The sequence below is a fragment of the Protopterus annectens genome, chromosome 17.part0 (assembly GCF_019279795.1).
Source record: "Protopterus annectens isolate FY-2018-M chromosome 17.part0, PAN1.0, whole genome shotgun sequence".
Taxonomy (NCBI): domain Eukaryota; kingdom Metazoa; phylum Chordata; order Ceratodontiformes; family Protopteridae; genus Protopterus; species Protopterus annectens.
The window spans coordinates 577,513,353-577,537,415 of NC_056751.1; the positions used below are offsets into that span (position 1 = coordinate 577,513,353).

General features: G+C 38.3%; 1 protein-coding gene across 6 annotated transcripts in view; it reads left to right on the plus strand.

Annotated features, from left to right (window-relative positions):
• TNNT1 (troponin T1, slow skeletal type) overlaps positions 1-24,063 on the plus strand; it is a 392,580-nt gene that overhangs the window by 87,517 nt on the left and 281,000 nt on the right. For 3 of the 6 annotated variants that reach the window (XM_044059732.1, XM_044059734.1, XM_044059736.1), the window contains exons 1-2: positions 2,772-2,850; positions 5,380-5,390. The exons of the other annotated variants lie outside the window; for them this stretch is intronic. In XM_044059732.1, the coding sequence (XP_043915667.1) occupies positions 2,807-2,850; positions 5,380-5,390 (55 nt within the window). In that variant the 5' untranslated portion in view covers positions 2,772-2,806. Of the gene's footprint in view, positions 1-2,771; positions 2,851-5,379; positions 5,391-24,063 lie in introns of those variants that run through there. 6 annotated transcript variants of the gene reach the window in all.

Genomic DNA, 24,063 nt, shown 5'->3' on the forward strand with positions numbered 1-24,063 from the left:
TTTTTAGACTGTTCTATTTGGGTCCATATTATTAGTTCAAACGCACAATTGTCCAAATGCCGAAACATCGAACTGGGAAGTTTGAAATGTCAAAATAGCGAAGCCACGGAACACCAAATTTTTCCCAGGGACGTTTCTGCAGCTTTGCTATTTCCTCCACTGTGGTGCGATCTTGGAGTTGGTATATTTAAGTAGGGGGGGGGCACAGTCCCTCATGTTGGGGGGTGTGGGGGCAAAGCACCCCACATTAGGAACAGTCTGAAGTGTACGTGTGTGTTTTGGTTTTGTACCAGAACAGTGATTTTTTTTTCCCCTGAGAAAAAAATCGCTGTAAGTGTTCGACATTGCATTTTGAACTTCCGGGTTTGACATTTACGTAGTCAAACTTATGACAGTTCAACTATGTGATATAGACCCGTTCCAGTTATATTGAGTTTGTTTTTGTAAAGGTTTCTTGGTTGGATTTCGTTATATTGCATATTTGGTTATACATGATTTGTTTGGATTGGCTACAAAGACTCCTAACTTCAAATGTAGGAAGGTGGTCCCTTCTGATGTTAGGCAGGCATCCTGTTGTTTGTAATTTGCTTGGCTTATTACTAATGATCCAATCTAAGGTTGATTGCCTGTTAGAGTTTTTGTTAACTCTAGTGGTGGAGGTGCTTAGTTGGGTATATCCAAATAAATACAAAGATTCAGTGGGGACGTCATTATTAATGAACTGCCAGTATATCCTGAGCTCTCCTAGGTTTCATAGGTGTTTATTAGGCTAATGACCACAAGGGCCTTTTTAAGCCTAGCCATGCATCCTAAATCTCTGACAAGTTCTAGTACCCTTGCTAAGTATAAGCAGAGGCTTGGGAGATGAAACATTTAGAAGCAGGGGCCTGAGAGATGAACCATTTACAGGTTGCCTGTGTCCATTAGAGACATAGGTGCAAATCCAGGGATGAATTTCTTGCTCCCCATCCAATTGTCCAAGTTACACTTCAGTTGGGTTAGGGAGGAACTCTGCTTCACATGGATGGGGGAGCCTGTTCCAGAGATGGGGTAGTCTCTGGGGTAAATACCTGTCTCTTCAGCAGGTCCTATTTATATCACAGATAGTTTAAGTCTTTAGAATGGGTAAGTCTGGTGCTGTTTGTTTTGTGGATATGTAGAAGATCCATTAGAGTGGGGGCTGACAATGCCCTGTATGCCAGGCATAGAGCTCCCCTCAACAGCCTGTAGGAGAAAGAATGCAGGGATAGGGCCTTGAGGTGGTCTGCATAGGACATTTTACTTATGCACTGTATTCTTTTAGTGAGAAACCTCTGTGAAAGTTCCATTTGATGGATATGCCTGGTTAGGTACATACCATAGGAGGCATTGTACTCAATGATAGGTCTGATGAATGTCAAATACAGTGGAACAATGATTTCCTTGGACCTAGATACCAGACCTTTGTTTATAAGTTGCACAACATACAATGATTTCCTCACCACTGTAGACACATGATAGTCATAGGCTAGATTACTGTCTAAGTGTGTCCCTAAGTCCCTAACTACTGAATCAACTCCAATGGTTGTGTTGTTAATATGATAGTTACAATGAGTGAATGACTTCCTAAAGGATACTATTATGCATTTCTTGGCATTTAGTTTTAGTCCATGGCTCTGACACCAGTTGTTTGCCTGTGTCAACCCTTCCTGGAGAACATTTGTGTCTGTGTGGGATTCAATGACAGCTCCTAATTTGCAAACATCTGCAAATTTAGTCCGACAGAGACCATTGGTACTGGCCTTGACTTTAGAGAAGTAAATGTCAAAAAGGAGCCTTCCAAGGACCAATCTCTGAGAGACTCCACTTGTGACTGGCCTTTTTGTAGAGGTGGACTCCCCAGTTTTAACTTCCTGGGTCCTGTCTGTGAGCCAGCTGGCTTTCCACTGGGTGATATACGGGTTTGTACCTAACTTCTTGAGTTTGTCAACAATGCCCAAGTGGGGTATTGTGTCAAATGCCTTGGCCAGATCTGGTCAAGGTAGGTAGTGTGAACCAGTTTGCCCTCATCCATTGCTTTGATGACCTTCTCAAAGAAGTCCACCAGGCTGAATAGACATGACTGGCCCTTGATGAAACCAAACTGGGTTGGGTCCAGTGTCTGGAGCTTTACTATATCATTATTGATAATTTCCATGATAATTCTTTCCATGGCTTTTCATATAAAACTAGGGAGACGTATGGATCTGTGGTTTCCAGGGTCTGTAGATGGCCCACCTTTGTGCAGAGGAATGACTGTTGCTGTTCTCCATTCATGAGCCACAAAGCCTGTTTGGAGGTTACAGTTAAATAGCAATCGCAGAGGGCCTGATAGGTCATGATTCATGCTATTTAGAAGGCATCCTGGGGTATTGTCTGTGCCCATTGATGCAGTGCTCTTAGCCTTAGAGAGAACATTCAGGACTTGTTCCCTAGTGATAGCAGGAGGAGTTATATAGCAGTTGTATGGTGATTAGAATAATACATCCAGTGGAGGATGTTTTCTGCAGTGGAGATGTTATTACCTGGTGGAATATATATGGCTAAGATTAATTTTGTCATCTGCTATTGACAGAAGGAAGATAAGGAGTTCTGCATTGTTAAATGTTTTTATCTCTAGGGGAATGAGGTTATATTACGAGAGTTCTTACTGATTATGGCAACACTAACTGTTCTTTTATTGTTCTGCCAAGCCTGTATATATTAAAGCCTGCATGTGAGACTTCACTGTCAGCTCTTTCTTTTCTTAACCAGGTTTCCATAGCTACCACTCTATCGGGAAACAGAAATGCATGAATGGATGCCTTGGATTGTGTTGCACATAATTCTGAGGTTCGTATTTAGGAGGAGGAGGTTGGCTCCAGGGGATTAAGTGGGAAATATTTGAAGAAGCATCTGCTGTAGAGTTGATAGTAGAGCTGGTGTGTTGTGTAGGGCTGGAATTTGAGTGAATTCCCCCACTGATTTTTTAACATTTTTAACTTGTAAATAGTCTGCCAAATGTGCCTGCCCATATACCTGTGATGCTCATGTTATGTTTCATAAGTGTCTACTGTATGATTTATAATGTCTTATCATCCAGGACAGGGCTGAAAAGGGTCCTGTATCAGTACTCTAACCAGGTTAACTTCAAATAAATAAATAAAATGAATAGGGTATGCATCTGGATCACACCCTTTTTGATTATAGATTCATAGATTCACAGGTTAGTACTAGGCTAATTGCCCTTGTGAGCCATTTTAAGCCTAGCCAATTATCCCTTGTGAGACTCAAACCCTGCACCTTGTATCAGCCTTGTAACAAAAACTAATAGAAAGTAAGATGTTAAGTATAATTTATCTGTCAGCACTAATGGAAAGGTAGTGTAGTTTCATTGTGAGCCATGTTATAAAGTGATGTAATTCCCCTTTTTCTGAGACAGGTTGATTCCTCTAAACTGGATGGTGCATATCATTAACCTAACAAACTTGACTATGTACTTAGTATATTTGAATATCACCCCATCACCTAGCCTCATTTAATTGAACATTTATTTGTATATATACAACTGAGTGATTCCCACGGATTATATATATACCCTTTAGTCATCTTAACAAAGTCTCCGTAAGACTTTGTGAAAGACAGCAGATCTTTCAATACATTTCTGCTGACTGCTCCTTAACTGTTCAAGACTGTATGCATAAAACATAATTTCCCCAGCAAAAATACTTAAAACTGACAGTCTAAGTACATAAATCCTGGCAGACATATACTCATGGCTTTACAACACCTGAGCAAGTGTACCACAATAAAACCATAAAAGCCATTTCCCTGCATCCCCATATGAGGGGGTTTCACTCCCACACCCCTCTTGATTTATTATTCTCTTTTGGTAATCACTGTAACCCTGAAACAACAATCACTGAACAAGAACAGATAAAAAACGTGTCTTGCTCTTTCTCAAAGCGACTGCAAGTTCAGAGACATTAACAGCACAATGCAGATTCTGGTGACCAGGTAATAAGTAGTTCACTGTCTTAGGCTGTGGAACCTGGATGTTAGGGAAATAACCTTTAACCCTGCCCGCAAAGCTACAAGTAAATATAATCTCTGTCAGATGAGCAGATGCTCTTGTCTAGGTGTCAGGCAGGGAATTAGAATAAGATCTGATGGAAACATGTTGCTGTCCTTCAATTAAATCTTATTTGTTGACATCTAAATGTTAAGTTTCCACATGGTTTATTTTTAATGCATTGATACATTAGTATAATTGTTTATCATTGTAATACTGATATTAATTGCTCTGTGTTTTTAACAATGTATACATTTTATAAAATATTTATATAATGCTATATTTGTCTTCATTAAGACAAATCTAATATTGTTACTGTAAACTGCACGTGCCTTGAGAATTTTATGGTTTATTTTATTTTCTAGAGTAAAACTATAGCATTACAATGATCTCATTACATTTGTAAACAGATGGCTATTTATCCAGTGCACTGTAATGTAATGCAATGTATATTTGTTGTTTTTTTTTTATACTGCATTACTGATGCTTACATATGTTTTTTTTATTTTACCTATAATTTTTGTAGTACTATACCCTGGGTCTCCCCTGTAAAGGGTGCTTGACTCAGTGAGACAATCCCACTAAATAAAATGTAAAATAAATAAATAAATAAAACCATCTTATATTTGCCAGCATTATTGACCAGTTGTGTGGCTTAACACTTTAATTAGTTGCTTCCACTTCTTCAAGTCCCTTTTGCATCAGTTCTAAGTGTCCTTCCAACCCTCACCATCAATGTAACCAATAATAATGGACACGAACTGATACAAAAGGACACAGGCAAACTGCATGTTTTTTTTTTTTTGGCTTTTTTATGTGCTCCCTTTTCTAACTCATTCTTCCACCCCCACTGCATGACACAGCTCCAGTGACCCCAGTATTAGGAAGTGACACCAAGCTGATATTGGCCTTTTGTCAGACTCGGAGTTCAAGTTCCTCAGCTCATTGTATAGCATCACCTCTATCAGTTTTCCTGTACTTGTCTCCCAAGCATGCCTGCCATATTCAGGTAATCCTGGACTTACTGTCTACCCATGTCAGCAGAAAGGTAGATGACACTTGTGTGTTTCTGCCATACTATACTACAACCTCCATCCTTGTCTTTTTACATGTATCTTTTGTCCTTGTTCACTGTAGCGCTATAACAAATGGCTGAGCTTTCTATGACTATATAACAAAAACACTGTTTAAAGCACTTTGTTTTAATTGTGATGTTTATTTTTATAACTGAGGAGACATTAACTGATAAATACATCTCACTCTCATCTTCTCTCTCTCTCTTTTCCCACATTTTCTTCTTTCTGTTACAGTGAACATGAAGGTAAGACTTTATTACTTTGACAGCAGTTTACTTGCTTATTTTGTTTTGCAACTGAAAGATCCCAGTCAGCTATACTAAAATACTTGAATGTTGCGATGTGAATAACAAAAGATGTGTCAGCATAAAGCCTAGCTCCACAGCTAGTTTAGTTAGAAAATGGTTGGAGTACTTAATAAAACCGCATAAGAATTTCATTCTATAAAGTGCATCCTTTGATGGTATTCACAAAAAGTCCCAGCTACAGTCTACAAGCTGTACCCGGAAATGAACATGTAGTCAAATCTTGACATAAAAAGCAATTTGTTTCCATAGCAAAGAACATGACCTGACTTTTGTGCAAACCTCTAGAATAATATAGTTTATTGCTAAATCCTGTGATGGTTGTGTTATCTGTCACTGTCTTAAAAGTACTCCACATCATATAACTTTCTTCTGATATTCTCTAACCATGATGCCCTTTGACATATGTGTCTTACAATTTCTGAAATTTAAAGCACAACTAAGGTATGAGACTATGTAGTTAGAAACTGTAGGGTCTTCACAATGAATGTAATGTCAGCAGACTAGCAAACCCTCAGTTGCAGAGTCAAGTACTGAAATTATATAATAATGTCAGCCCTTCTGTATATGCCACAGGGATGCTCAGACTGCAAGTTTCTCAAGTTACTAAATATATTTAATGGTCTCAGATGTAGTTTTCAAAAAAAAAAAAACACTGAATATAGTCATTTTAAAAGTAAAGACAGAATATTCTTATGTGTATGGTAGATTATAGCTCAGGATTTTTAGAAGATTATAAATATGACTCCTAGTCTGAAGTAATTTCAAAAATAAAAAAAATGATTTCAAGCTGAGAATAATAAGCATACAGAACATAGCTGTATGCAGTGTGTGTGCGTGTGTGTGTGTGAGTGCGTGCATGCGTGTGTGTGTGTGTGTGTGTGTGTGTGTGTGTGTGTGTGTGTGTGTGTGTGTGCGTGTGTTTTAATACAGGCATTTCAAGTGAAAGTATCCTTCCTTATTCAGAAGCAAATGTAAACCTTTTGCTTTACATATGAGTGCACATACAGACAATGTGGTTTAATTTTAGATCAATCAGGACAGTGTATTTTTTTTCAGTTTTATGCTTTTGATGGACCAGCTCCTTTATAAATGAACAGAGTCATGCCAGTTTCTCCAGCACATACTGTATGTGTGTATGTATATATATATATATATATATATATATATATATATATATATATATATCCAGATCCAGGTTCTGCATATTCCTTCCTGGTTTGCTGTTTCCATGGAAACAGTCTCTCATTGCTCAATTACATTTTTCCATTCAATCACAGTTTTATCCATCTCATACTTGGATAAAACGTTTGATCTACGTTCCAATTTCTGTCATTGATTATCTTATACTTGATATCATGATAGCTATAAGTGCAAAATATTCTCCTCTGTACTGCATAGTTATGTCATAACATAAGTTCAAGTTCAACATACAGGAAGAGGCATGACTTCCCTATATGGCAACCAAGTCAAAACCAAATGTTTTCACTGCTGTAGTTCTCATTTAGACATAACTTAAAGCATTCAATAGTGGTTTTGTCCCTGACTGTAGTGAGAAGTTTGTTCCACTGATGAACAAACCTGTTGCAAAACTATTTTATAATAGTGTTTCAAACCTCTAAAATTCGTTAGACATTTTCTATTCCTATCCTATGCAGTCTTGATGATTTTAAGCCAAGTCATCTAGAAAGGGTCTTTGAAAGTCCCCTCAAAAAGTTAAGTCTCCCCGTCAGTTAGTTAAAGCATTTATTCCCTCATAAGATAAATTATTAATCAAAAGTATTGTCATTGTTGAGCATCTTTGGATCTTTTCTAAAATTATGCTGTTGGCTTTAGTAGTGGCATACCAGAAAGGGCATCCATATTTTAGCTTTAACCTTATAAAATTAATACAAAGAAGGAAAATATTTCCTTCATCCTTGACTTTATGTATCTAATTACTTACTCCAGCATCCCAATTTCTTTTGTCTAATATGGATGAGTGTCAGCATATTATCAATTAGAACTTCAACATCCTTGAAAACAGTGATGTTTTCCAAAAACTGCCCATCGATACTGTAAGTACTGTGAATTTTATTAATCTCAAAAAATCATATATTTGGTTTTCCTGGTATTAATTTGTATCTCATTTCTAATGGCCCAAGTAAACACTCATCCAAAGCTGATGAGGTGTATTAACATCAGACTGATAAGTAAGATGTAAGGTATTACTCGGAAAAGACAAGCCACCAAGATATAAATTAAGAAACAAATTGGACAAGATGTGATCTCTTTGGAATGCCCCTTGAAAGTGGAAATGGTTTGGAAATTAAGCCACTAATGTCTATGATTGAAATCCATTTAGTTGATCAATTATAAATTCTATCTAATCAAGTGATGATCTAAGCACAGATTTGGCAACTTTAGAGGAAGTAATTTATGGTTTATGGAATCACATACTTACATACTTGAGAAAAAAACAATACAAACAGAATCAGTCTGAAGGCTATGCTTTAAGGCAAACACTATGTTAATGTAAAAGCCTAAATTCCATATAACTATTGATCTGTTTACTATATGTGCATGTGGGAAATATTCACCTTTCCAAGATTACCTAATTCAGAAATCAGACTATTGAGTATAGCTTGAGAAATTGTCACCCTTATTTCTTTATAAGTAGCTTTAATTCTTGATTTCTTCCAATTTATTGATATGGTACTTTCCTTATTATTTAAATTAAACAAATATTCCAAAGATTCTATTATGTGTCATCCATAAGGTCTTAAGGAGTTATTAGTGATATTATCACGTCTGGTGGTTTTACTAACTTTCAGATAATGAATGATAGTGCTAGTACAACTTCTAGTAAAAAAAAAAAAATACATTGATCGAAGTAGTAGTTGAATAGAAAAGCTAGGTAAAGAGTCAATCTGTGTACCCCTGCATTAACCCCTTTTATGTTTTTGCAATGTGCAGCAGCAATCTTACTCACAGTGCTATCAACCAAAACACTTGCATGCAACAATGGAAATGAAGAATTCTGATGCAATGTAGAAGCACTAATAAACCTAAAAAGGTTCTACGCATGTCAGGGCATTTATTTACAAGGTTTAGTTCCTATCTTCCCCTTACTTTCTTACTTCTGTTTTACCTCACCTGCAGGGACTCTGGTACTTACCTTCATAAATTAACACATGTTTGCTGCCAGATGTTAAATTAAACCTAAGACCTTAAGTAACATTTCTTATGACTATTAGTTCTTGCACTCAGGCAACTTTTATTTAAAGATGCGCCATGTTTCTTCAGTAATAAAGCTATAAAAAATTCCTTGGCAATGACATAATTATCTTTGGCAACTGCTGAGGCCTTAGAAATCCAATGATTATTTTAAACAGGCATGCTCGCTGCCCTATAACAGGGCTTCAAGATCAAATGCGTAATTGACAAGTTGTTTGTGTAGGCGAAAAATGCTTATAATATTATGACCTCTAGCTGGTAAATCCATAATTTGAGATTTGTCTATCAAATATGATAGAAATATGACTCTGACACCTGAATTTACACTGTCATCCTCCCAGTAGATATTAGGCAAATTGAGATCTGCCAGCAAAATTGCATGGTCACAGTTTGTTTAATGTAAAAACTCTAATAGCTTAGACACACCCTCATTGCAACTGTTTGAGGGTCAAAAGAAAAGTAACAGATATGGTGTACATTGCTGAATTTTCATTTCTAAACCCATTCACTTTTATTGAATCCATCAACAGATATCCTCTGCTCAAAAACATGAACGAAAGTACTTATGAAAGAATGTAAGCCCCCTTTATTTTCACTATGAGCCCTATAACTGAAATGGGAGTCCTCTGCCATCCAAACACAGTACAAGGAAGGAACAGTATTTTTCAGTTGTGCTGCCCTTTGGATGGCATATTGCAGTGAGGTACCATGTGATTACTTTGGTGCTTTTCTATGCTATTTTCTAATGCACAGTATGAACACATACTGTTTCAAAATTCAATTTGCAGATAGGAATGTTGATGTGAAGACAGCAGCATCTCCATTTAGTTGCAGTGAGGGTCATTATTGTGGGTTAAGGTGGGTTGGCGATGAGTTCAATGTATCACTGTGCCTGATTAGTCTCTTCAGCAGAACGTAGAGGTAATTGCAAAGGTTACTATTTTCTACAGTGTAAAAACCAGCGGTGGTGGTGCTGCGGTAGTGTTGTCGCCTCACAGTAAGACGCTGTCCAGTTCAATTCTCAGCTAGAGCGTCTTTTGCGTGGAGACATGCATGAATGGGTGTACCTTCGTTGAAGGTTGTGCATCAGGGCTGGTAATTCGGCATGTAAAAATCAACTACCAATCATTAGCGGGCCAGAGTTCCGCTGTGGCGACCCCTAACCGGGAAAAGCCAAAAGATACAACAACTATTTTCTACAGTGTCAGGGACTGACTTTATAAAACACTGTGTGAGATTCAGATGGATTATATATATATCCAGGAATTGGGTTATGGCATGTAAATTATCACACACCATTGTCTTCTCTATTTTGATTCCACTTTAATACTTGGATTGCCTTTTAAAATATGTTTTGTGGATTCAAAACAATATTTTCTATTACTCGTTTATCTGGGTAAATCTAATAAGCTCAAGCGCCACTCTCTTTGAGACAAATGCAGACTGCAGGACTCAAACCCTCAACCACAGGTCCGTAGCCTTAATCTTTATCACTAAACTGCAAGATAGTTGGCATATGATGGCAAACAGGGCTAAGTAGCTAAACTTCTAAGAACTAAATTTGAACAACATATTTTGATAAATGGGTAGACAACAGTACTCTAGGTCACAGGGATCCACTTTCTACAACAAGGTGGTTTGCTCAGGACATTATGAGATACTATGAGCCATGATAAGCTGAACTAGTACAGCAAAACTGGAGGGAGCACTTTACATCCCTATAGAAGGATTTCTGATTACAGATGAAATATAATGATCAATGAACAAAGAGTTGGTCACATAAGTTCTGAGGTCTGTTATAGCTGTATCTCTCTGAAGAGGTGTACTATTTATAACATGAGATGTGGCAGCAGCTTTTTTGTTGAATGCTACTGTGCTGCACTTTTTTGCATTTAGTTTGAGACCATTTTACTTTGTCAAGTATGTCCGTACTCCTGCCCTGTGTAGAGCTGTTGTGTTTCAGTAGATGAGCAGATAATAGTGCACACCTTCTAGTAATCAGCAAGCTTGGTCAACCACACTTCTGGGATAATGGTTTGGATGTCTGCAAAACTGCCAAACAAGAAAGTGCCCAGAAATAAGCTAAAATTATTAAATATAAAATTCAATATTAGTAAATATTAATGAATGCATAATGGCAATAAATATTTCAATAAGTAATCAATATTCGAACAATAATATATATATATATATATATATATATATATATATATATATATATATATATGCAAAAGTTATGAAAACATTTCTGTAACAAATACCTTTTATTTATTTCAGTATTAATGATGGCTTCATCTGACAATTGCCCAGAGGATTAAGGCTCTGAGCTATTTACAAGATGCTACTTGTACCCAAGGTACAGGGTTTGATTCTTTCTAACTTTAGCATGACTCTGCACAAGTCACTTAACTTGACAGTGCTCATAGGTTAACTGTGAAAAGGAATACTTGTATCTAGTGGTCTTACCTGGTTTTCCCAATTTAAAAAAAAATAAAAAATGGTTGTAAGGTGTTAGATCAAAAATGCACCAATCTACTTTTTGTTGTAACGTGTAAGAGGTATTATAATATGGGTCACTGCACTGAAACATAGGTCTGGATTCAGAAAATGTTATCACTTTGTGCTAAGTGAATTGGCAAGACCAGTGGCTACATGCAATGTGGGTGTGATTCAGAAAACCAAGGTACACAATATGGCTAGGCCAAATAATGTGGTTGGTCATGTTATATGCTGACTGCATAATGAAGTGCCACATTTAATAATGAGGCAAAATAAGATGATGGAATGATTCAGAAAAGTCTAAATATTGCACAGCGATGCTGCACAAACTTTAGATTTCAACTCGGATATATACTCGTGTTCAGCTGCAGTACTGCAAGTAAATATAATCAGGGTTGATGCAACCATTGTAATTGTGTTTCTGCAGGAGGCTGTCATTGCAGCTGCTTTGCCCAATGATGTGTGAAGTTGTCCCTGGATGAGCAGGATCATTTAACCATGTTTAACATTTCATGCCCTCCATTACAACAGCACTTTGAACTGTTACTGTGTAGATTGGGATACCATGCAAGGACTCATGGGAATGAGACTGCCTCATCTAATCCCAGTGGGAGTCATGGGGTACCTATCCTATTGGATACCAAGGTTTGTGTAGTTCTACATATATCAGCTACAGGGACCTTTCAGTGGCCTACTTGGGATACAGTGTGTCTAGCTCAGGCATTTTCCATGAGAATATTCCATCAGTTCCTAGATGCCATGCTTCAGCATCTGGAGGGAGCATATGTGGTTCCTACATACCCCAGAGGAGGAGAGAGCCAATGCCATGCAACTGTTCTATGATATAGGGCTGGGGTGCCTTCAACAGTACTCACATTGAAATAAAGGCCCCACCTGATCTGTAATGCATGGAGTATCATATAATGTATGTGCAGGCCGCCAAGGCAGTTTTCATGACTCACACATATGGCACAAATGTGACCTGTACTGATGGTTTGCAAGGTGTGATTTCCTACAACAGCATCTTGCTGATGATGCCAGGTATGCCCTGGAACCCAGGCTCATGACACCCATCAGGAATCCACAAAATCAAACCAACCAGTGATACAACTGTACACTACTGCAAAGTAGAAACATTCCATAGCACGTGTTTAGCCTGATGAAGGCATGTTTCCACTGTCTGGAGTCATCCAGTTGTGCCCTGCAGCGTGACCCTGCCACATGAGCAGTGTGTGCAATATTACACAATATTAGAGTTAGGAGATATTTACAACAAGGTGGTCTCCTGCAAGGCCAGCAGTTCCCAACACCTATGGAAGCTAAGACAAATGAGCAGTTAGAGGAGGAGCCAGCAGCAAGGAATGAGCATGTCAGACAGATGCGAGCACAGTATGTCATGGTACCAGCACAAAACAATATATATATATATATATATATATATATATATATATATATATATATATATATATATATATATATATATATATATATATATATATATATATATATATACATATATATATATATATATATATATATATGTGTGTGTGTGTGTGTGTGTGTGTGCGTGTGCGTGTGTGTTTGTCTGCATGGACACAGCCACAGCACTTGGGGAAACACTACAGTTCAGCATACAGGACCAGAACATGCATGATAGAGATTTTAGCTTCCCATGCACACCCTCACCCATGAGAGCTGGCCCTGCCAGGAGTTGCACTGGCTGTACCATGACCTTGGCTAGATGCTGGTATGCTATGTGACACTGACAGATGTCTGCAGGTGGACCTTCTACCACGGCAACAGCAATGGCCATGGGGCACCCTCTCCTGGGTATAAACATATCCACAACTGATGTTGCATTGGAAGTGCTGACACTGCAAGAGTAGGATCTTGCTTGTCCATGGCCCTGTTGGCTTACATCTGCGGTTATAGCAGATGACCGGCCATGAGAACAGTCTCCTGAAACTACTGCCAGACAACCTAGTGCAGACACTGTATGGTCCAATGTGTGACTCAGTCAATGAATCAAAGAGACAGGACATGCATTCCTGCCATTCATTCCTATGTCATAGTTTCTGTAAGTTTCAGCATGAATCATATCCTTGGCCCTGCAGTGGTTCAGTTTATAGGTACAGTCTTGACAATCAACAGTATTAACACTGTTGAGAATGTCAGGCCATACATGGTCACAGAAGGGCTGGTCAATTGAATGGACAACAAAAAGCCATACCTCCATGGAGGTGGAGAGCTTCCAGTACCACATCATTCTCCATATCTGAAAATTTGGGTTTGTAGGAGGATATGGAAGTACCACCAGAGGCAGTATTTTGTTTGGGTCCTGTTTTTATGCCTATCCCTTTTGGTATGGAAAACAGTGGAATTAACAGCCTTGTTACAGCATGGCCCTTAGTAATCCTTACATTACTTCTACCCTAGGAGTCCATATAGTATGCTGTATTTGGGCCTTACAGCGAGATATCTGTTTCCACAATCTTTAGGTAAATGTCAGACATGTATTGTCTACTGAGCACATATTTTCAAGAACATATGTATATAATTGCAACTGAACAACAGCTGATCATTGAAATCGCACTGTTAAAAATGCTTTGCCTAGTTACATATGTGCAAGGTACAAAACACTGCCAAAGTATAAAACTTTACTCTCAGTATTAGTTCAGGTGTTTGTCTACCATCTGCACTAACAATACTGCATGCTATCACAATCAGTACATTTGCAATGTAATCCTTAACTACACTGTTGGATAACACATGTAGAAGTACTGACAACATGACATCCCATAAAGGCTTTAGAATAAAGAGCAGACACAAGCTAATGTGGTACAAGAAATACATGTGGAAAAAAGTAGCACTTACCTTATTTAAACAGCTATCTTCTTGAGAAGAATATTCTTTTGAAAAACACCTTTAACAGGATTCAAACTTCAACCTCTATTGTCAGTGTTGTTTTTCTGTAGCTCAACGAGGGGTTTCTTGTTGTGCTTGTATTGTGTAGATTCAACCCTCCGGTTACAATGATTATGCTGTTTATGACTCGGCTCATTATTGTTTCTGAATCAGTTTGTGAGATAGGCAAACCTGTGCACACACCTGCGCAACTTCAGGTAGCCAAGTATTTTAGGACTGTGGGAATTGCCATTCTATATTTAATCATCCTCAGAGGGAGTAACTGTTGAGCATACATTCTCCAACGCATACACAGGGATGGAGGACTGCCATGTTTCACCCCTTAAAGTGCCAGAGAACCATAAAAATGCGGTACTTACTATTTTCAAAGTTTGCCATCCATTGAGCAAACGAGGTGCCCAGTGATGCCTATCATTGCACAGAGGCTAAGACATGTGAGAACTGCCTTGGACACTAGTTCTCTCCATCTTACCTGAGATCTTTCAAAGTGAGACATTATAGATGGAGAAGGAGAGGATAATGCTCCTTTTAGACTACAGCTCTGGTCTCAGGAGGAGTCAAAGATTTTTTTTGGACTTCCTCCATAAGGAGTACAGCCAAAGGCTCAGTATAAGGGTGATGCCTGGAGTAGTTTGAGCCAAGCTGTCTCCCGTGCTACTGGCATCTCACACATAGGAGAACAGTATCACCACCACAACAGTGTCACGAGTCATCGCAAGCCTGACCTGATTCGCTGATGGGAGTATAATATTAAGGTGCTGTCGGCACCTCTACTGTAATATATTGGTCCATTGCACTAGTTAAACCATGCCAAGTGTCCCTAATATGTTCCTGAATCCTTTTATAAAATTGACACCTAGTCTAGCCTACATAATATTTATCACAAGGCCACATTAGGGTATAAACTACAGCTTTCATATAACAATTCTTGTGTCTTTTTCATAATAAATGCATATCTTATTTATATTCTGTTATGTTCTATCTGTAAGTGCATATATAGAGTGGCCATTAGAGTTAAACAGTGAATTTTCAGCTTCATCTGCAAAAGTACCCAATGGACTAAACAGCCCTTTAGGCTGGAGGAAATGTCTATATGCAAATTTAGCATATGGAACTAATACTTTCTTCAAAATGCCATATCTTGGTACAATATACCAGAACATTCTTAAAATTGTAATGACTCTTATGAATGGTAAATATTGTGAGGTTTTGTACTTTAATATCTGTATCACAGAAATTCCCAAAAGTAGGAGTTTTCTTAGGTTTAATAACTTTCACTAAGGATTTTGTTCTCCAAAAATGAAGAAGTGTATCCCATGGTTCTGAGTCTATTCACTATGTCCAAGGCCACTTGTAAAAAAAAAAGTCTGAATTCACAGAGCAGATTCTCCTAACTTGTAATATCTTCCTGCAAGGTAAAGAGTCTATTTTAAATGATTCGGGTGCACATTGATGACAAAGAAAAAAATGCTGATGTAAGCTTCCTTGTAACCAGCTGACTGTCCTTAACATATATCTTTACACCCAAATACTCTATACTAGTGTACTGTATATTCTTTCTGAAAGTAACCCCTATGGGGTTACTGTTCAACCTGCGGAAGAACTTGTCAAAAATAACTCATCGCATTTTTCTTGTCTGTTCTGATGGGGAGTTCTTTGAGATAGTTCAGTTTTTCTATTGGTTCTGTCTGACTGATGTCATCATATTACTGGGGGGGAGGGGTCATGGAATGTAAAGAGTTTGTTTCATACCATTCTATAAGTCTTGAAGGCATTATATCAAGATGCTAGGTTGCTTGTATTCAGTGAAGTTTCTGTTGTTGACTGTTTTCTAGTTGTACAAATATATCATTAAAAAAAGTTTGTAGTAAATGTTAATTTTCAGTGACTCAAGCTTGCAAACAGAGAGTAAGCAATGTCTTTCATCTTTTCCCGGTTATGGGTCGCCACAGTGGAACTCAGGTCCGCTCAAGATTGTCAGTGGAATTTTACAGTACCGAGTTGCCAGCCCAATGCCCAACCTTCAAAGAAAGCACGCCCATTCATGCTAACACCTACCTGCATGTCTTTAACATCACCCGACCACAGGGAGGACATGCAGACTCCACACAGAAGACACGCCAGCTGAGAATCGAACGGGAGAACCTGTTGCTGTGAGGCGACAACGCTAACCGCTGCACCACCACAGCTCTAAGCTTGAGAGTATATTACTAAATTGCATTTGCTGCAGCTACATATTTTGGAATGTAACTCCGGCTGAACTATAGTCTGATACTTACATTTAAGTATCAGTTTCCTGTTGCCTTGGGGTATTGCTTCAGTGATGCACCCACATTTGCTAAACAGGGTACTTTTTGCACAGCTCTGCCTCCTACATAAAATAGTTATTTGGTGTTCTTTGAAGTTTGCTTGGGTAAAACGTGTTTGAGAATGCCCTTTTGTGCATTGTACAGCGTTCTTCATTTATTTAAACATGCTTACCTGGGTAGAGCGTCAACCAAAAATGAGTAATTTCAGTCTTAGCCAAGGAATACAAAGAAAGTCAGAATTACATTAGAGATGATGAGATTAAAATGGAAATACACATCTGTAAAATACAATTATTAGGTAATGAACTACAATTGTAGGACAAATCTAATTCAGAAAGTGAGGTGTCGTGTGTGATAATTGCAGCTGTGTGTTGTCCAAGTGGAAATGATAGGATAGCTAAGTTGAGTTTGTGTGTAGTTGGGGAGAAAAGTTATATTAAGCAAAATATTATGTGAGTGAGAAGTGAAGACTGCTGGAATAGAGCAGGCTTTATGGGGAACAATAAAAGTGCTGGAATACAGCATGCTGTATGGGGTACAATAACAGTGCTGGAATAGAGCATGTTGTATGAGGTACAATAACAGTGCTGGAATAGAGCATGCTGTATGGGGTACAATAACGGTGCTAGAATAGAGCATGCTGTATGAAGTACAATAACAGTGCTGGAATAGCACATGCTGTATGGGGTACAATAACAGTGCTGGAATAGAGCATGCTGTATGAGGTACAATAACAGTGCTGGAATAGAGCATGTTGTATGGGGTACAACAACAGTGCTGGAATAGAGCATGCTATACTGGGTACAATAACAGTGCTGGAATAGAGCATGCTGTATGGGTTACAATAACAGTGCTGGAATAGAGCATGTTGTATGGGGTACAACAACAGTGCTGGAATAGAGCATGCTGTATGGGGTACAATAACAGTGCTGGAATACAGCATGCTGTATGGGGTACAATAACGGTGCTGGAATAGAGCATGCTGTATGGGGTACAATAACGGTGTTATTAGTAGGAGAGTGTGAGAGACAGAAAGGTATCTCTGGTTAGTGATGTGGCTGGAAGAAATACAATGACATTCGGCTGATGTCACAAGCCTTTAGCTGAGTCCTAAAATTAGGGTAAGATGAGATGCATTTTATTTGCTGGGACATTTTGCCTTTTTCAGTGTTTTGCAGAGGAGTTCACTTTTACAGTACTGGGTAATAATTTTTATTGGTCATTGTTTGAATGTGTGTGGAGTTTGGCTGTGATGCTGAGGCACTGATGGGGTGGTTGTACTCAAGCTGGGACAGTAGAACACGTCCAGCTATGGCTGCTTTGGAGGTGTCAGTAAGAAAGAGAGAGATTTTAATGGCCCAAAATAGGAGAGAGTTAACCTTTTCCTTAAGTACTTTTTAATGGCCCAAAATAAGAGAGAGTTAACCTTTTCCTTGAGTACTTGGGGAAGAGTCAAACCAAATGCCAATGGATTTAAAAGAAGTAGTGCATTCTATAGGATTGGTGCTGTGGTTGTAGATACGTAAAGAGTGCTGTGTTTTTTAAGTTTCTGTTTGGAGCTAAAAAGTATAGTTTGGCTCTGTTGGTGTTGAAAAGAGGGCTTTTGATGGAGATTCGGTGGAATAGGGCCAAAAAACCTGCTTGCAGGTCTTTCTTGAGGTTGTGTACTGAGATGTTTGTGCAAAATAGTACCATGTCATCTTGTAGAGCAGGAGGGGAATGAGAAAGGTTTGACTGTAAAATATTACTCAATGCTGTTTCAAATTTGTTGGACTGGGAAACTTGGTTTTCAATACCATTTATTTTCTACAGCTTGGTGTTGCCTTCTTTGCTGTCCCTGGCATTGCTATTGATTATATATCCTAGTTCTGATCCTTTTATCTGTCTATTTGATAGTAGACAGATATATGGTGCAATCAGTCTTTGAGTCCTTCCATATAGATAATGTTCCCATGTATGTGTGCTATGCCTTTACTGCTCTTACTATGGTTCTCACCCCATCACATACACAAGATTAATATTGGATGTTTTCAACAATAGTTCCTTTTTTGAATGTCCTTCAGAAAAGCAAGGGTGTCATTTACCTTATTCCATCTTTCTTTAATACAATGTGAATTAGCAGAGGACCTTTAGTGCCTTCATGTATGACTTTTCATAATATCCTATATAATTTTGGTTACCTACTTCTCGTCCGGGAAGGAGGCTGCTTATTACCTTATGCCTTATATATGATATCAAAACATTTTTCTTGTCTATATTAAGTCCAGAATCACACTTTCATTTCTACAGATAATGAAATGGATATTCTTTTAAACATGAATCATTCTTGTTTTTTATCTAAGTCTCACATATATCCTATTAGAACTGAAACATATCTATGTGCTGCATTTTACATTTTAAACAGAAGATAAATGAAAAATAAGCAACACGTGTCTTGAAATAACTGAAAAGAACTGAAAAATGATAGAAACTTGAACAGGCCATATTAAGAGCTGCATATGGGCTGGCAAAGCAGATCCAGTGGGGAAAAAAGAATGAAAACTTCAAATATAAACAAGGCAATGTACATATGGTCACACAAACATGAAATAAAGAAATCTCCCAAACAAAGGAACCACTATTGGAGCAAAATTTGAAAATGCATTTTCGGTGATTTCCTACAGAAAACAGCAATCAGCAAGCTCAATGACTGGAGACTTCATGGTGCTGGGAAAAGTATGGAGAAACGGGCACTATTTGTAGCCATATTGAATATCATAGTACAATATTAAATAACATCTTATATGATTAATAAAATTTATTTAATGGATTTGAGAGACACCTAACTTATCAGGTGGCATAGTGGTGCAGTGGTTAGCATTGTCGCCTCACAGCCAGAGGCCCTCCAGTTCAATTCTTGGCTACAGTGCCTTCTGTATGGAGTCTGCATATACTCCCTGCATTTGTCTGGGTTTCCTCCCACATTCCAAAGACGTGTCTGGGGTGTTTCTTCCTGGGCATCTGCTGAAAATGGGCTCTGTCCCAGTTGGATTTTCCCAGTAAACAAAGGTTAAATAAATAACTATATAAATTTGCATTGTAATATAGGAACAATAACATGTTTCATATCAGAGTGTGCAAACATTACTTTAGACAAGATGGTTTAGTTATTGTACATTATTTTAGTCACTGATTTTGTTTTTATTTTATGAATGATGTTATTTCTTTTTCTGGTACATAATAGTCAAAAATTTGGTTTATCATTTGAATTAGTAATGCACACAAGTCACATTGTTGACTTTTTGTTGAAAGAATACAGCAATTAAGCATTTTCCCGCTGGTTATTTACATCTGTGATAACTTATCTATTATATATTGTGAGTTTTTTCAAGCACACAGAAGATGCATCTTAAGAGATTTATAAAACCTTAGATGTCACCTATGATACGTTTTACTAGTATGACTACAATAAACGTCTTTTGTCTGATGCACTTAAATGAGTAGAGAATTCTGGGAAGTCAGTCCATTTATGTCATGATCAGTCAGGTCTAAAGTACACCATAGAGAAAATAGTAACAGAAAACTAACACCTAACATTATGGAATTTATTTTCAATATTTGAAGATCAGCTTAGCCTGGCTGCATAGCATAGAGGGGTAAAGTTGTTAGTGCAGACCAGGTGACTTGGGTTTGATTACCAGCCCTGGCAATGGAGAAGCCATACAGAGAGGAGGATGAAGAAAGGGGCGTAGTCTGCTTGCCTCTCCTGGGAGGTGGGAGGGGTCCATATATACCTTAGACACATGGATTAGTGTGATTTCCCTGGTGGAGATCAGACAGACACCACTACTTATGCTCTGAACAGGGGATAGGGCTGCTAGGAGGGAACACCCCTTGTGAAGGTGAGAGGATTACTCTGCAGATGGTCCATTTCATGCCTCTTCCCCATGCCCAGCCAAGTATGCAAAAATTAGGGCTAAAGAGAATCAGTGAAACATTTGAACTGCCCCTGAATGCTGCCTAAATAATGACCTCTCCCAGTGACGCTCAGCCTGGTGAAGGGAAATAAAAAAGACAGTTCACCAGGAGGGGACTAATGACTGCTAGACAGTGGGGGGTAAAAACCTGCAAAAAATAAAAGATCAACTTGGCTGACACGCAGTTCAATGAACTATTTTCTAAAAAAGCTAAACTAGTCTTGGACTAGTATTTTGAAGGAGAACATTATGGACTATTCTGATAGTTATTTTTAATGAAGCATATTTCAAGTATGACCAGAAAGTTACAGGTGTAACAATTATGGTGTATAACTACATTAAAAGGGGTGTTCAGGTTGACATTAACCATCATGCTTTCACATTTAAGAAAATTTAACAAGTCATTCCTTTTCAGTTATTTATGTATCATTGTTCATGTTATTCACCGTACACAGAAGAGAAAAAAATGACTACTAAGATTATAATTTATGAGCAACTAAGTCACATCAGATTCTCTAGTATTGTCAGCCCTGTAGCCAGGCATTTCATTAGAATAAAGCATATGCTTCAGGAATTTATTTGGACCAGGTTAAAATAAGCAACAAGGGTAGTAAAGTTAAACAAATCTATGCTGAAGACAGAGACAATAGAAGTGTCAAGTATGCTGACCACTGAGAATGAAAGCTGAAATTAGTTAGGGTAGTGTTAAAGTAGTGTAAGATGCACTTGTCCTTAACAGTAGATGTTTAAATTCCTTACTGCTACAGTACAATTTAGGCTACATGGGGTTTCCTTGCCCAGGAAACAACAACCTGTCAGCTTCACAAAGCTCTGGCTCCCCCGTCCCAACACACTTTCACTCTGACCTCTGACTGTCCAGCCCTAAGGAGGAGAATAAGCAGTCAGAGTGAAGACTTCTGCAGGACTTTCTTAACCATACTGAGAGACAGAAGAGACAAACAATCCTGAACAAAAAAATATTAACAAAGAATCATATAAAATACAAAAACACATAACCATACTTTATATGCCAGCTACAACTATGTACAAGAGTAGGGGCATAGAGGCCTGGCACAGTTACTGCAGCAGTCAGGAATCTGAACATCTGTTATCATACCATCATCCCCCCTGCTTTTCAAGGACAACCCTGATTTTGACTCAAATTTTAGCTTTATCCCTCTTAATCCATCCTAAAATGGGTAACGTTTGGAGACAAGATGGTGAATTACACTTAATAAATAATGAAAATAGTTGGAAACTTATTTTACTTCAGAAAAAAAGTAAATTAATTCACATTCTCTTATTCTGTCAATGTCTTCAGTTAATACAGCTAATATTGCCCCTGATTATTTCTGTAATTGTCCCTGATTCTGTTAAAATTTGTTCCCAATTCATTGAGAGTGTCCTTGATTATTTCAGTATTTGTCCTTGATTCTGTTAGCATTTGTTTCCAATTCATTGAGAGCTATAAAGGTAACTTACACAACTGCACTATTTTTATCACTCCAAATACTGCAGTAGCCTTTAAGTTATATGGGTTGTTTACCAAAGCCTATCCAACCTGTGAGGAGACCAGATAAAGATCTAGGAGACTCTGGAGAATGGTCCTTGCAAAGCTTGCCCTGGATCTTGAAAAGGAACCCAGTCTGTAATGCTTTCTAAAGGTATGTATGGCAGCCATACCTGTAGAGTCCCCCTCTTTCCAATATGCCATCAAAGAAGACAAGGATCTAGTTGAATATGCTTTAATATTGCCTAGAATGGATTTGCCATGGTGGAAATAATAAAAACCAATAACTGAGGACAACACAGGAAGTCTCTTTTTGTCCGTTGATAAGAAATATATAGTGGATCAGCTTTTTTAAAGGACTTAGTTCTGTCAAGATAGCATCTGAGCTGTGTATGCACATCCAGAGTATGAAGAATCCTTCCTCCCTGATTTTTAAATTTTGGGTAGAAAATGGAGAGATTGATGGCTTGATTCAAATAAAACTCTAAACCCCTTTGGGCTTAAAGAGGAGTTTATTCTTATTGGGTTTGTGGAATATGAAGTAAGGTTCACCCACCATGAAAGCTTGCAACTCAGACACTGTTCTTGCAGATGGCAGAACAATGATGAGTACAGTTTTCCAAGTTAAAAACCTTAAATCAGCTTGATGAGCAGGCTGAAAAGGTGAAATAGTCAACACATCCAGCACAAAGGTGAGATTCCAAGGAGGAGCGGCCTGTTTACAAGGAGGTCTCCAGTATAAAACTCCTTTCAGAAGCTGTTTTACCACAAACAGAGAAGAAAGAGGTGGATCCATGAGCAAACATGCTGAAATGGCTGCAATATGAACCTTTACAGAGGAATAGGAGAGAACAGAGGAAAGTAACTCATACAAATATTTGAGCATGACTGGTACAAAATCCCTGATGGACTCCTAGTTATTGGTTAGGCACCAACTAGTAAACTGCTTCCACTTACCAATATATGATTTTAAAGTAGCAGGTTTCTTGCCTGCTGCATGCACATCCTCTTGAAATAAGTGCCTAAAGGGTATTATAACTAAACTATTCAGGTAGTTAGTTGAACTTGATTGAGATTAGAATATGTCAAACTCCCCCTGTCTTGTATGAATAGACCCAGTCTGCAAGAAAGCTTGTGATAATTGCCCTTGGCCAGTTCCATAAGAAAGGGTAACCAATGGTGCCTGAGGCAAAGGTGAAAAAGCACAATGATTTTTGGGAATCCTTCTGAATCTTCAGAATTACTCTGGCTACAGTAGAAAGAGTGGAAAAGCATAAAGGAACATTATCATCCAAGAAAATGAAAATACATCTCTTTTCAGGCTTGCTTGCAAGGAGCCCTGGTCCAGAATTAGTTTAGTCACCTGTTTTGAAAGGAGGTAAACAGATCTGTTTGAGATGTTCGTTGCAACTGGATCAATTCCTGGAAGATACCCTCTTTCAATTTTTTTTTCATGAGGGTCTGTCCTGGTCCTGCTCAGCTTGTCTGCCACTATATTTTGCCCTGACTGAATGTAAAATGTTTGAAGGGTTAAGGAATGCTGTAGAGCTACCTCCCAAGCCATCACAGGCAACCTGCATAGGGGGGTATGACCTTGTACCTCCCTGCTTGCTTATGTACCACATGACTGTGGCATTGACTATAATCACTTAAAGAGGTCCCGGTGACCACAGTTGATGGAGAGATTTCAAGGCATGGAACACAGCCAACATCTCCTTTATATGCATGTACTTTGGTGTGTCTGTCTGTGATCCTGTGACTGTCTCTTTTTCTGAACCATGTGTTGGCTACTATAAAGCCATATTCCAGACAGAAGTCTAGAATGGCCTCTCCTTCTTTATTCCTGTTGCCCCACCCATGTAGCCCCAGGCAGTCCTCATATCCTGTTCTATCTGTCCCAATATGTGCATTCAAGTCACCTATTGTCAATACCAGTTCATGTTGCCCTGCTTTATTTAGTAGGTACTGCAACTGCTGTCTGAATGTACTCTTTTAATCACTATCACAACCCTTTTGTGGAGCATAGGCTGAGATTATGAATACTGTCCTATCGTTAGGCTGGAACCTAATTGCCATTAGTCTGTCACTAATTCTGATTACATCCCTCGCTGCCTTCTGAAGCCTCTCCCTCACACCATTTCTATCCTGTCCTCCTCCTGAGTAGTAGATTTTAGATCCCAAGCCAAGTGTCTTTGATG